The sequence below is a fragment of the Rhinopithecus roxellana genome, chromosome 5 (assembly GCF_007565055.1).
Source record: "Rhinopithecus roxellana isolate Shanxi Qingling chromosome 5, ASM756505v1, whole genome shotgun sequence".
In the NCBI taxonomy this organism is placed as follows: domain Eukaryota; kingdom Metazoa; phylum Chordata; class Mammalia; order Primates; family Cercopithecidae; genus Rhinopithecus; species Rhinopithecus roxellana.
The window spans coordinates 89,142,679-89,155,591 of NC_044553.1; the positions used below are offsets into that span (position 1 = coordinate 89,142,679).

The following is a 12,913-nucleotide window of genomic DNA, read 5'->3' on the forward strand; positions in this document are numbered from 1 at the left end:
ATGCCAAGAAGTCTGGACTTCATCCCACACGTGATAGGGAGCCACTGAACAGAAATGTTAAAACAAAACAAACAAATGAAAAAGCAGAAAAAAAACCAGACGTCTGGTTTACAATTTTTTCCTATATATCATGAAGTTTCTACTCCAGCCATGTGCTCTTGGACAAGAAATAACTTTGAGACTAAGATTTTGGCCATAAATATAGAAAAAGAAAATATGCGTACATATTGAGTCCCTAGTCTGTGTGAGGCACTGTGCTAAGCCCCTTTGTCTCCCTTACTGTTCATCTTCAAAATGCAGCTGCAGTGTGGGAACTCTCATTCACATTTTACAAATGAGGAAACTGAGACTCAAAAGATGAAGTCTCTCCTCCAAGTTCAAAGAACTAGTGATTGGCAGAGCCAACATTAGAAATTTGATTTACCTATTTTATTGCAGCCAAAACATCACATGCAACCAAAACATCACAGAAAAACAAGAATTTTTTTCCAGCTAAATGAAAGCTTGATTCCAACCACATCTGAATATTCAGACACTATTTTTTAAGTCCTTACTGAAAATTTTAAAAATTCTTACCTCAAGTATAACCTCTCAACAATTTAAATGTTTCTTACTCTATATAAATTATACAATAATTACTTTGAAAAGGCTGATACATACAGATACTGTCTATTCTAACAGCTATTGATTTCCATCTCAGCTCAAAATATAGAAGCAAATCATTCAAAACACATTTTTTTTTTTTTTTTTTTTTTGCCAAATCATTCAATATGGCACCAAAACAGATCTTTAATTTAAAGGAAAATATCAGGAAAAAAGTAATTTTGGCATCTTTACCATAAATGACTTAGAATCTATGACTTTAAGTAACATTCTAAAAATGCCGCATAATACTGCCCATAATCTTAAAATTACTTTAAAATACATAGTTGCATAAATATTTTCAAAGACCTGCTATAGTCTTATTTCTTTTATATTAGCTAACTTTACTCAACTGCAAAATTTGCTTCATCAACAAAGGTAGACGGTCTAGTGGCTAGTGAATTTTCAAAGTACAACACAAATATTGCCAAACTCCACAAGAAGCACTTTTTTAAAAATGACAGCCCTTATATACATGCACACATGATTCACATGATTGAAAGGTCACTCATTTATAATATTACCTCTCTTCCTATCAGGACAAAATAAGGATGTGCATTCATTCATTCATTCATTCGAGACGGAGTTTCGCTCTTGTTGCCCAGACTGGAGCGCAATGGTGCAATCTCAGCTCACTGCAACCTCCGCCTCCCAGGTTCAAGCAATTCTCCTGCTTCAGTCTCCCAAGTAGCTGGGATTACAGGCATGTGTCACAACACCTGGCTAATTTTGCATTTTTAGTAGAGACAGAGTTTCCCCATGTTGGTCAGGCTGGTCTCAAACTCCTGACCTTGGGTGATCCACCTGCCTTGGCCTCCCAAAGTGCTGGGATTACAGGCATGAGCCACTGTGCCTGGCAAGATGTGCATTTAAAAGAAGCTACACAAAAAGATACGAAGTAAGTACAAACAATGCCAAACAAACTACAGTTTACTATTTAATTTTCACTGCAAATAAAATACACACACTCAGTAAGAAACTAGAGATAGCAAACTCCTTCCAGGTATTCCTTACTTTCCCAGAGACCTAAGACAGAAATAAAGATATTTAAATATACTAAAAGGTTTCTACAGTTGGCAAAATACAGATATATTTATCTCCATAAGAGAGACAGAAATCAGTATGATTCGCAACTAGATAAAAATAAGGTTTCCACAGTTTCTGTAGGTGTTACCCCCACCCAATCTTAATTACCTTGCAATGAAATATGGAGATCGTCGATGCCCCAGGAAATCTGTTCATCTTCAGTGGGAAGCTCAGGACTAGATGCCATTCTTTGACTCAATGGAGTTTATATCATGTCCATCTCAACTGAAGAAGTGAACTGAAAGTGAAATGGATAAATGTTCATTAACAACTTTGCAGCTCTGTTTCTAGTAAACACGCATTGCCAGAAAACAGCAGCAACCAAAAACTGTCCTCCAAAACAAGTATGGCTTTCTAGCGTGTGTTTCCGTGGTTTCATGAAGAACAAAGTAACTACACCTTCTTTTTGACTCATAATCAAGATTTTGCCCTATGACCTATTCATGCCATTTGGAGCTGCTTTCAGAACTCCAGAAGAACTAGCCTTGTGGATTCTATACCAGTGGTGGAAAGGAAAGCCAGGCAATTCGATGTAATAACTTGTCTAGAGGAAGGAAAGTTGACACAAACTGATATCTTAGGCGTTAGTGTTACGTGATTGTTAGCCTTCAACTTCAAGGATTTTCTTTAAAACTTTTTTTTTTAACTTAGTTCCTTTTCTGCCCCAGTTATGTTGCCATTTACTGGAAACAATAAGAACTGAGCCTGCATAGCTTGAAAAGTGAAACTAAAAATCTAATATATCAAAAAGAATATTTTAATGAGTTCTAATATATTGAATTGTTTTCCCAAGGGCTTATTTTTCCACTTACACATTTCTTCCCCTCGCCCCACCTTGATTCTTAAAGAACTCCTCCAGTGAGAGCAGTTTTTACTCCATACCTCTTTAAATGCATTGCTTCATGTATTTATTTACCACTATTAGTTTCTGTAGGATGAGTATAAAAAACTGACTTCTCCCATATGGATGATTAAATAATAAAACAAACCTAACCAAGCATATAAAAATATAAAGTAGATTGGGGGTATACATAGGGATGGATAACTACAGCTTTGTGATCAAGCAAGCATTGCAAAATATTAATGTTAGAATCTATGTGTTGACCATATAGCTGTTCACTTTCAAATTCCTTTAACTCTGCTGTATACTAGAAATTTTACATAATAAAATGCTGGGGTGGGAGGGAACTAAAAGATAAATATGAGGCCAACAGCTAGATACAATCAATCATATTAAATATTAAACAGAACACTTCAAAAAATACAAAGAATAAAAATCATTAAACAGTCCCCCCTATTTCAAAAATCTTTCAATCCTGCCTGCCCCCTCTGTTTATCATCCACTTCCCTTTATCTCTTGCATGGATCACTGTTGTTAAAGATTTCAGCTACCAAATCAACTTGACTAATTAATGATTAATTTCTTTATCCTCTGAATTAAGATGAATCACAAGCAGCCTGAGGTAAAAGAGTTGCTACGTGGAATTGAGAGATTCTAACCAAAAGGAAAGGCTGTTTATTAGTTCACCATGAGCCTTGGCAGCCTGATGAGTGAAAAAGATACAAACATCCTCAGCTTTGTGATGTACTGAGGACCTCCATCACCCCTTCCCATACTCTGGGGTTCCTGAACCCAAAGTGGAGACAAAGCACTTCTTCATTTTGGTACCCTAAGAATTGAATTCTAGAATGAATTTTCTAAGGGCACACACTATTCCATGTCATCTCTATTTAAAAAAAAAAAAAAAAAAAAAAGGGTAATAGAAATAGTAGAAACCATTTATACAGTACTTACTGTATACAGGCACTGTTTTAAGCACTTTGTATATACAACCTCATTTAATCTTTATAAAAATGTTAAGAGTTAGGAACTATAGTTATCTCCACATTTGAAAAGACAAAGCTTAGATGCACCGCAATTGTCTAAGGACACACAGGTAATAAATGATGGAGCCAAGACTTGAATCCAGGTGGTTTGGGCTTCAGAGTTCATGCTCTAAACCAGCACACGATGGTGCCTCCTAAGGTGAGCAAGTTTGCCATATGTCATTTATTTTTGTTTTCATTCATTTGCACAACAAATAATCATATAGGCTGGATGCTGCTCTCAAGAGATTCAATCCTCTGAGAATGATAAATGAACACAATATGAAGCAAAATCCTCTAATAAACAAGTACAGAAGGTACTCTGAGAGCAAAGGAGACGGCATGCCCTGTCACTTGAAGCTGGAGATGGATGCGACTGTCAGGAGTTGCAGTGGACTGAATTCTCACATCCCCCAAAGTTCATATGTTGAAATCTAATCCCCAATATCATGGTATTAGAAGGTAGGGCCTTTTGGAGGTGATCCTCATTAATGGGATTAGTGCCCTTATACAAAGAGGCCCAGCCCGGGCACAGTGGCTCATGCCTGTAATCCCAGCACTTTGGGAGGCCGAGGTGGGCGGATCATGAGGTCAGGAGTTCAAGACCAGCCTGACCAACATGATGAAACCCCCGTCTCTACTAAACATAGAAAAATTAGCTGGGCGTGGTGACACGCGCCTATAATCCCAGCTACTCAGGAGGCTGAGGCAGGAGAATCGCTTGAACCAGGGAGGCAGAGTTTGCAGTGAGCCGAGATCGCACCACTGCATTCCAGCCTGATTGACAGAGTAAGACTCTGTCTCAAAAAATAAAATAAAATAAAATAAAAATAAATAAAAGAGGCCCAAGAGAGACCCCTTACCTCTTCTACCATGTGAGGATAGACTGAGAGAATAGCCATCTATGAGGACACAGGTCCTCATCAGACATTGAATCTTCCGGACTTGATCTTGGATTAGATTTCTGTCATTTACAAACTACCCATTTTACGGTATTTTGTTATAGCAACTCAAACAACCTAAGACAAGAGTGTAATTTTTACAAAATAGCATTTCATACCAAACAGTCCTATTAGCATTAGCATTATTTGAACAGTACCTTGAATTTGGTAAGAATGTCTCTGAGAAGATCCAAATCAGTATAATCAGAAATGACAAAGATGATATTACAGCTTATCCCTCAGAAATACAAACGATTCTCAGTGAACACTACAAACAACTCTATGCACACAACTTAGAAATTCTAGAGGAAATGGATAAATTCCTGGAAACACAATTTCCCAAGATTGAATTGGGAAGAGATTGAAATCTTGAGTAGACCAATATCAAACTCTGAAGTTGAATCAATAATAATTTTTTTAAAAACCTACCAACCAAAAAAAGCTCTGGACCAGATGGATTCACAGCTGAATTCTACCAGAAGTGTAAAGAAGAACTGGTACAAATCCTACTGAAACTATTCCAAAAAATCAAGGAGGAGGGACTCCTCCCTAACTCATACTATGAAGCCAGCATCAGCCTAATACCAAAATTTGGCAAAGACACAACTAAAAAAGAAAACTTCAGGCCAATATCCCTGATGAACATAGATGCAAAAATTCTCAACAAAATACTAGCAAACTGAATCCAGCAGCACATAAAAAAGTTAATTCATCACGATCAAGTAGGCTTTATTCCTGGGATGCAAGGTTGGTTCTAACATATGCAAATCAATAAATGTGATTCACCACATAAACAGAATTAAAAGTAAAAACCCTATGTCATCTCAATAGACACAGAAAAGCTTTTTATATAATCCAACATTTCCCTTTATGATTAAAAAAAATCCTCAACAGACTAGGCATTGAAGGAACATACCTCAAAATAATAAGAGCCATCTATGAAAAAACCCACAGCCAACATCATACTCAATGGGCAAAAGCTGGAACAATTCTCCTTGAGACTCAGAACAAGACAAGGCTGTCCACTCTCACCACTCCTATTCAACATAGCACTGGGAGCCCTAGCCAGAGCAATCAGGCAAAAGAAAGAAATAAAAGGCATCCAAATAGGAAAAAAAGAGATCAAACTATCTCTTTTTGCAGATGATATGATTCTATACCTAGAGAGCCCTAAAGACTCTATCAAAAGGCTACTAGAACTGATACGTGATTTTAGCAGGGTTTCAGGATATGAAATCAACGTACAAAAATCAGTAACATTTCTATACACCAGTTAACACCCAGGCTAAGAGTCAAGAACATAATCCCATTTACAATAGCCACAAAGAAAATGAAATATCTAGGAACACAGCTAACCAAGGAGGTGAAAGATCTCAAGGAGAGTTATAAAACAGTGCTGAAAGAAATCAGAAATGACACAAATAAAGGGAAAAACTTTCCATGCCCATGGAGTAGAAGCATCAGTATCACTGAAATGAGCATACTATCAAAGCAATTTACAAATTCAATGCCATTCCTATCAAACTATGAACATTCTTCACAGAATTAGAAAAAACAACTCTAAAATTCATATAAAACCAAGAAAGAGCCCAAATAGTCAAAGCAATCCTAAGCAAAAAGAACAAAGCCAGAGACATCACACTACCCAATTTCAAAATATACTCTATGGCTACAGTAACCAAAACAGTATGGTACTGATACAAAAACAGACACAAAGACCAATGGAACAAAATAGAAAACTCGGAAATAAAGCTGCACATGTCCAACCATCTGATAGTAACAAGACTGACAAAAGTAAGCAATGGGGAAATGAGTCCCTATTCAATAAATAGTGCTGGGATAACTGTCTAGCCATATGCTGAAGAACAAAACTGAACCCTTCCTTATCTCTCACCATAAACAAAAATTAACTCAACATAGATTAAAGATTTAAATGTAAGACCTCAAACTATAAAAATCCTGGAAGAAAATCTAGGAAATACCCTTCTCATCATAAGCATTGACAAAGAATTTTTGGCTAAGTCTCCAAAAGCAAAAGCAACAAAAAACAAAAATTGACAAATGAGACCTAATTAAAGAGTTTCTGCACAGCAAAATAAACTATCAACAAAGTAAACAACCTACAGAACGGAAGAAAACATTTGCAAACTATGCACTGACAAAAGCCTAATATTCAGAATCTATAAGGATCTTAAAGAAATCAACAAGCAAGTCAACCCCATTAAAAAATGGGCAAAAGACATGAATAGACACTTCTCAAAAGAAGACTTACAAGAGGCCACCTAACATGAAAAAATGCTTATCATCACTAATTATCAGAGAAATGCAAATCAAAAACCACCAAGACATACCATCTCACGCCAGTCAGAATGGCTACTACTAAAAGTCAAAAAACAACGGATGCTGGTGAGGTTGCAGAGAAAAGGGAATGCTTATAAACTGTCAGTGGGAAAGTAAATTAGTTCAGCCACTGTGGAAAGCAGTTTGCAGATGTCTCAAAGAACATAAAACAGAGCTAACATTCAACCCAGCAATCCTATTACTACATATATACTCAAAGGAAAACAGATCTTTCTACCAAAAAGACACATGCACTCATAAGTTTATTGCCACGTGACTCACAATAACAAAGCATGGAATCAGCCTAGGTTCCCATCAACAGTGGATTCAATAAAGAAAATGTAGTGCATACACAACAATGGAATACTAAAAGTCATTAAAAAGGTGAAAATCATAGCCTTTGCAGCAACATGGATGGAGCTGGAGGCCATAATCCTAAGCGAATAAACACAGGAACAGAAAGCCAAATAATATATGTTTTCAATTAAAAGTGGGAGCTAAACATTGAGAACACATAGACATAAACATGGGAACAAAAGACACTACAGACTTCTAGAGGGGTGAAGGGAAGGAGGGGGGCATGGGTTGAAAAACTACCTATTGGGTCCTATGCTCACCACTTGGTTACAATACACCCGTGTTACAAACCTGCACATGTGCCCTCTGTATCTAAAACAAAAGTTGAAATTTTAAAAAATATATAGAATGTCTCGAAATTTAAAAAAAAAAAAGAATGGTCATTTAATTGAATATTAATCAAATATAAGGTATCAGATATAGGAGAAAGAAACATTTGTTGTATGTATATTAAAAATAAAAATAGGGCCGGGCGCGGTGGCTCAAGCCTGTAATCCCAGCACTTTGGGAGGCCGAGACGGGTGGATCACAAGGTCAGGAGATCGAGACCATCCTGGCTAACACGGTGAAACCCCGTCTCTACTAAAAAAATACAAAAAAACTAGCCGGGCATTGTGGCGGGCGCCTGTAGTCCCAGTTACTCGGGAGGCTGAGGCAGGAGAATGGCCTAAACCCGGGAGGCGGAGCTTGCAGTGAGCTGAGATCCAGCCACTGCACTCCAGCCTGGGCGACAGAGCGAGACTCTGTCTCAAATAAATAAATAAATAAATAAATAAATAAATAAATATAGAACAATAAAGACAATTTAGTAACTGGAGAATCAAGAAGTATTCCTGTCCTCAACTGGCACGTGGAATTCACTGTATTGTATATTAAAGATGTAGGAAAAGACCAGGCACATGCCTATAGTCCTAGCTACCCAGGAGTCTCAGGTGCGAGGATTGTTCAAACCCAGAAGTTCAAGGCAACCCTGGGCAACATAGAGAGAGAGAGACTACCTCTAAAAACTAAATAAATAAAAATAAATAATAACGGTGTCAGAAAAAAAATCAGATAACATAGTACCCCCCAAAAACCAGTCTAGACCTTAAAATAGCTGGATGTCTAAGAAGTTTCTGTTTTTAATCATGAAAATTTATTAGCAAACAAGGCAAAAGATATATTCATAATTTTTTTTACCCCCTGGACAATTTCTTAGAGCTTCTAGAAATGTCTATCAAAAGCAAAACCAAACTTTGAAGACTGAATCAATTGGAAGTGTTAGATTATTGACCCAAATACTGTCGTAGTACAATTATTTGTCAAAACACGCTACAGAGGCCATGAGGATATAATTGAAGAGACTTACTGATGACATTTCCAACACAATTGTTTTTGGTGAGAAACTGCTGACATTTCTAAGGAGGAATTTACCTATCAAATAGGACTCACGAGAAACTGGAACACAGTAGAAAAGAAAAGCTTCAAGGGACTTCTCAGGATTTGAATTCAGAAGCTAGAAAGGCTTTGAAAAAAGAAGGCAGAAGAAAGAGTGAAAGGCCAGGTGCAGTGGCTCATATCTGTAATCCCAGCACTTAGGAAGCCAGAGGCAGGAGGACTGCTTGAGACCAAGACTTCGAAACCAGCCTTGGTCTCAACAAAAAAAATCAAAAAAATTAGCTGGGCATGGTGGCACACACCTGTAGTCATACCTACTCCAGAGGCTGGGGTTCCCACCTCACTCGAGGCCAGATCAAGGCTGCAGTGAGTTTTGTTCATACCGCTGCACTCCAGCCTGGGTGACAGAGCAAGACCTTGTCTCCAAAATAAAAATAAAAAAAAAAAAAACAAGGAAAGAAAGAGGAGTGAGGGTTTGGCTAAAGGGCTAGATGGAGTCTCCCTGGTCTCTAGCAACTGAAATCTATCACTGTGTCTTGACTACCCTTGAAGAGAACACAGTGGCTGTGCCCAGGTAAATTCCAGCCCAAAAGAGCTTCCCTGGGTACTCCTTCCGGCCTTACTTTTTCTTTTCAAATAAAAGTTACTAAAATTATGTTACTAAGCCAGGGTTTAGTATTAAAATAAATAAAACTACTCTTTTTTTTTTTTTTTTGAGATGGAGTCTTGTTCTGTCACCCAGGCTGAAGTGCAGTGGTGCAAACTCGGCTCACTGCAACCTCTGCCTCCCGGGTTCCAGCGATTCTCGTGCCTCAGCCTCCCTAGTAGCTGGGATTACAGGCACGCACCACCACACACAGCTAATTTTTGTATTTTTAGTAGAGATGGAGTTTTGCCATGTTGGCCAGGCAGGTCTTGAACTCCTGACCTCAGATAATCAGCCTGCCTCAGCCACCCAAAGTGCTGGGATTACAGGCATGAGCCACCATGCCTGACCTGAAATGAAACTACTCTTAAAAGTTAATAAAATCTTCAGAAACATAACGAAAGGTTAGGTGAAGAATGTAGTGGCATTAAAGCTTCTAAAATGAAGTGGAATAATGTGGAATTGTTTTTAAAATATATGTAAATTAATATACACGCTTTTACCAATGGCACAAGCTATTTGGGGGTTTTGCTTTTGTTTTGTTTATTGTTACTGAAGACAAGTTTTCATTCTGTCACCCAGGCTGGAGTACAGTGGTACTATGGCTCACTCACTAGAACTACAGGCACACGCTACCACAATCGGCTAGTTTTTAAATTTTCTGTACCGACAGGGTCTCACTATATTCCCCATGCTGTTCTCAAACTCCTGACCTGAAGCCATCCTCCTGCCTCAGCCTCCCAAAGTGCTGGGATTACAGGTGTCAGCAACTGCAGCTGGCTGATATAAACTATTTTGAAATGACTGTGGTTTGCTTATGCAATAATCCTGTGGTGTCGACTAAAACCTCAAAACACTAGTGAGTTTCCCTTTTTTAAAGAAATCTTGGTATTTACTCTGGTTTTTTGAACTAAAAGATGAAATTTTAATAGAGAGCATCTCAAATGAAAGGGATTATGGGTGGTGTTTATTTTCTTTTTATCTGCATTTTTAAGTTTTTAAATGATGGATGCTTATTTCTACTGAAATAAGAATAACAATTTGGCTTTTATTTTAATGAAATGACAGCAAAATGAGAATAAGGTATTATTAGTTCAGGTTCAGTTCTTCATTCCATATGCAGTAGAACCTGTACAACTATGTCTTCACACAGAGAAAAATATTCTCTTGACAAAAATGAAATATTTTTAAAATTCTCTGAGTGTGTCAGAAATTTCTAAAAAATACTCCCAAAGTCTTTTTGGTAGCTCAATGGCTTTCCATTTTCTCATTAGTAGACAGTTTGTTAACAAGCCCTGCCAGTCTAACTGAAAGTCTAACTGAAAAACCACTTTGCCAATGGTGAGGAAGAAGCATCTGTCCTGTCTTTAAAGGTTGACCAGAAGGTGTATCATAGCAGATGTAGTATTCACGTATTTCTTTAACAGAGTGATTTTAAAGCCAGCATTTTCCCTGGGGTATCTCTCCTGTTCTTTTTCCATTCTTCAGGTGTACTATGTTATTTATAGTTCACCTAGGAATTTGGAAGGATCTTCTCCTTTATCAGTTACATTGTAGAGCTATTCCTAGCAATTGACAGTCCACTTACAAGCTCACAGCAGAAAGTTGGTGAACCACTGCCATAAATTTGTTCATCTTTTTCCCATTAACTTTTCCCCCTTATTATTTATCCTGTGGTCATCATTTGACTAGAAATAAATTGACCTGGTACATATTCCCAGGTCAGGTGATTTGTAAAGTCCACTCTATTCCTTCCTCCCGGGCACTTTATTCTTCTAATGACACCACACAAATGCCAGAACAATCAATCCTAAGACATGGTTTGGCTGTGTCCTCACCCAAATCTCATCTTAAATTGTAACTCCCACAATTACCATGTGTCATGGGAGGAACCTGGTGGGAGGTGATTGAATTATGGGAGCAGGTCTTTCCTGCGCTGTTCTCATGATAGTGAATGAGTCTCATGAGATCTGATGGTTACTATTAGGGTGAGTTTTCCTGCACAAGCTCTCTTTTTGCCTGCCGCCATCCATGTAAGTAGTGACTTGCTCTTCCTTGCCTTCCATCGTGATGGTGAGGACTCCCCAGTCATGTGGAAGTGTGTAAGTCCATTAAATCTCTTTTTCTTCCCAGTCTCAAGTATGTCTTTATCAGCAGCGTGAAAACGAACTAATACACCTATCTATGTACTACACTTTTGGAAAACAAAAATGCAGCAATTCTCAAATCATGATGCCACCGGGCTTGCAATCGCACAACAAAGCAGTGTCACCAACCAATACCAACCTGTGGCAAGAAACCACCCACTTAACCCGTGATCAGAACATCCTGAGGAAATGTAGCCACTTCCCTAAAAGAGCCTTCCGCTGGCCTTGACCCAGTCCCCGATGCTCTGAACTTCAGTATCCACTGCTGTGGAATGGGAATAATACTTCTCTTATAAGGTGGTTGTTGGAATTCAAGGAAAACACTCATGAAACTAAAAATGACAACAATTAACATTTATTAAATAGTATAAGAAATGTACTACACAGTATATAAACCGTATTTATTATAATCTGTGAAATACATTTATAGGGATTATCCTGTTTCTTAATCAGCAGTAAAAACTAAAAGCTAGTCACAATACTAAAACAAAGAGTGAAAAAACTTAGTAAGGCACAGTGGCTCACGCCTGTAATCCCAGCACTTTGGGAGGTCAAGACAGGAGGATCACTTGAGACCAGGTGTTCTAGACCAGCCTAGGCAACATGGTAAAACCCCATCTCAGGCCGGACGCGGTGGCTCAAGCCTGTAATCCCAGCACTTTGGGAGGCCGAGACGGGCGGATCACGAGGTCAGGAGATCCAGACCATCCTGGCTAACGTGGTGAAACCCCGTCTATACTAAAAAATACAAAAAACTAGCTGGGCGAGGTGGCAGGTGCCTGTAGTCCCAGCTACTTGGGAGGCTGAGGCAGGAGAATGGCGTGAACCCGGGAGGCAGAGCTTGCAGTGAGCTGAGATCCAGCCACTGCATTCCAGCCTGGGCGACAGAGCGAGAATCCATCTCAAAAAAAAAAAAAAACCCATCTTTACAAAAAATACAAAAATTAGCTAGGCATGGTGATGTGCGCCTGTAGTCTCAGCTACTTGGGAGGCTAAGGCAGGAGGACACCTGAGCCCAGGAGGTCAAGGCTGCAATAAGCCATGATTACGCAACTGCACTCCAGCCCAGATAACATAGCAAGACCCTGTCTCAAAAAAACCAACAAAGAGGCCCAGGGACAGTGGCTCATGCCTGTAATCCCATTTTGGGAGCCCAAGGCGGGTGGATCACCTGAGGTCAGGAGTTCAAGACTAGCCTGACCGAGAAGGTGAAACCCTGTCTCTACTAAAAATACAAAAATTGGCCGGGCGCGGTGGCTCAAGCCTGTAATCCCAGCACTTTGGGAGGCCGAGACGGGCGGATCACGAGGTCAGGAGATCAAGACCATCCTGGCTAACACGGTGAAACCCCGTCTCTACTAAAAATACAAAAAACTAGCCGGGCGACGAGGCGGGCACCTGTAGTCCCAGCTACTCGGGAGGCTGAGGCAGGAGAATGGCGTAAACCCGGGAGGCGGAGCTTGCAGTGAGCTGAGATCCAGCCACTGCACTCCAGCCCTGGCGACAGAGTG

At 39.1% G+C, this 12,913-nt stretch overlaps 1 protein-coding gene across 14 annotated transcripts in view; it reads right to left on the reverse strand.

Moving 5' to 3' along the window:
* SYNE2 (spectrin repeat containing nuclear envelope protein 2) overlaps window positions 1–12,913 on the reverse strand; it is a 392,481-nt gene that overhangs the window by 328,849 nt on the left and 50,719 nt on the right. For all 14 annotated transcript variants that reach the window (XM_030929921.1, XM_030929916.1, XM_030929913.1 and 11 more), the window contains one exon: window positions 1,837–1,966. In XM_030929921.1, the coding sequence (XP_030785781.1) occupies window positions 1,837–1,915 (79 nt within the window). In that variant the 5' untranslated portion in view covers window positions 1,916–1,966. The remainder of the gene's footprint in view (window positions 1–1,836; window positions 1,967–12,913) is intronic.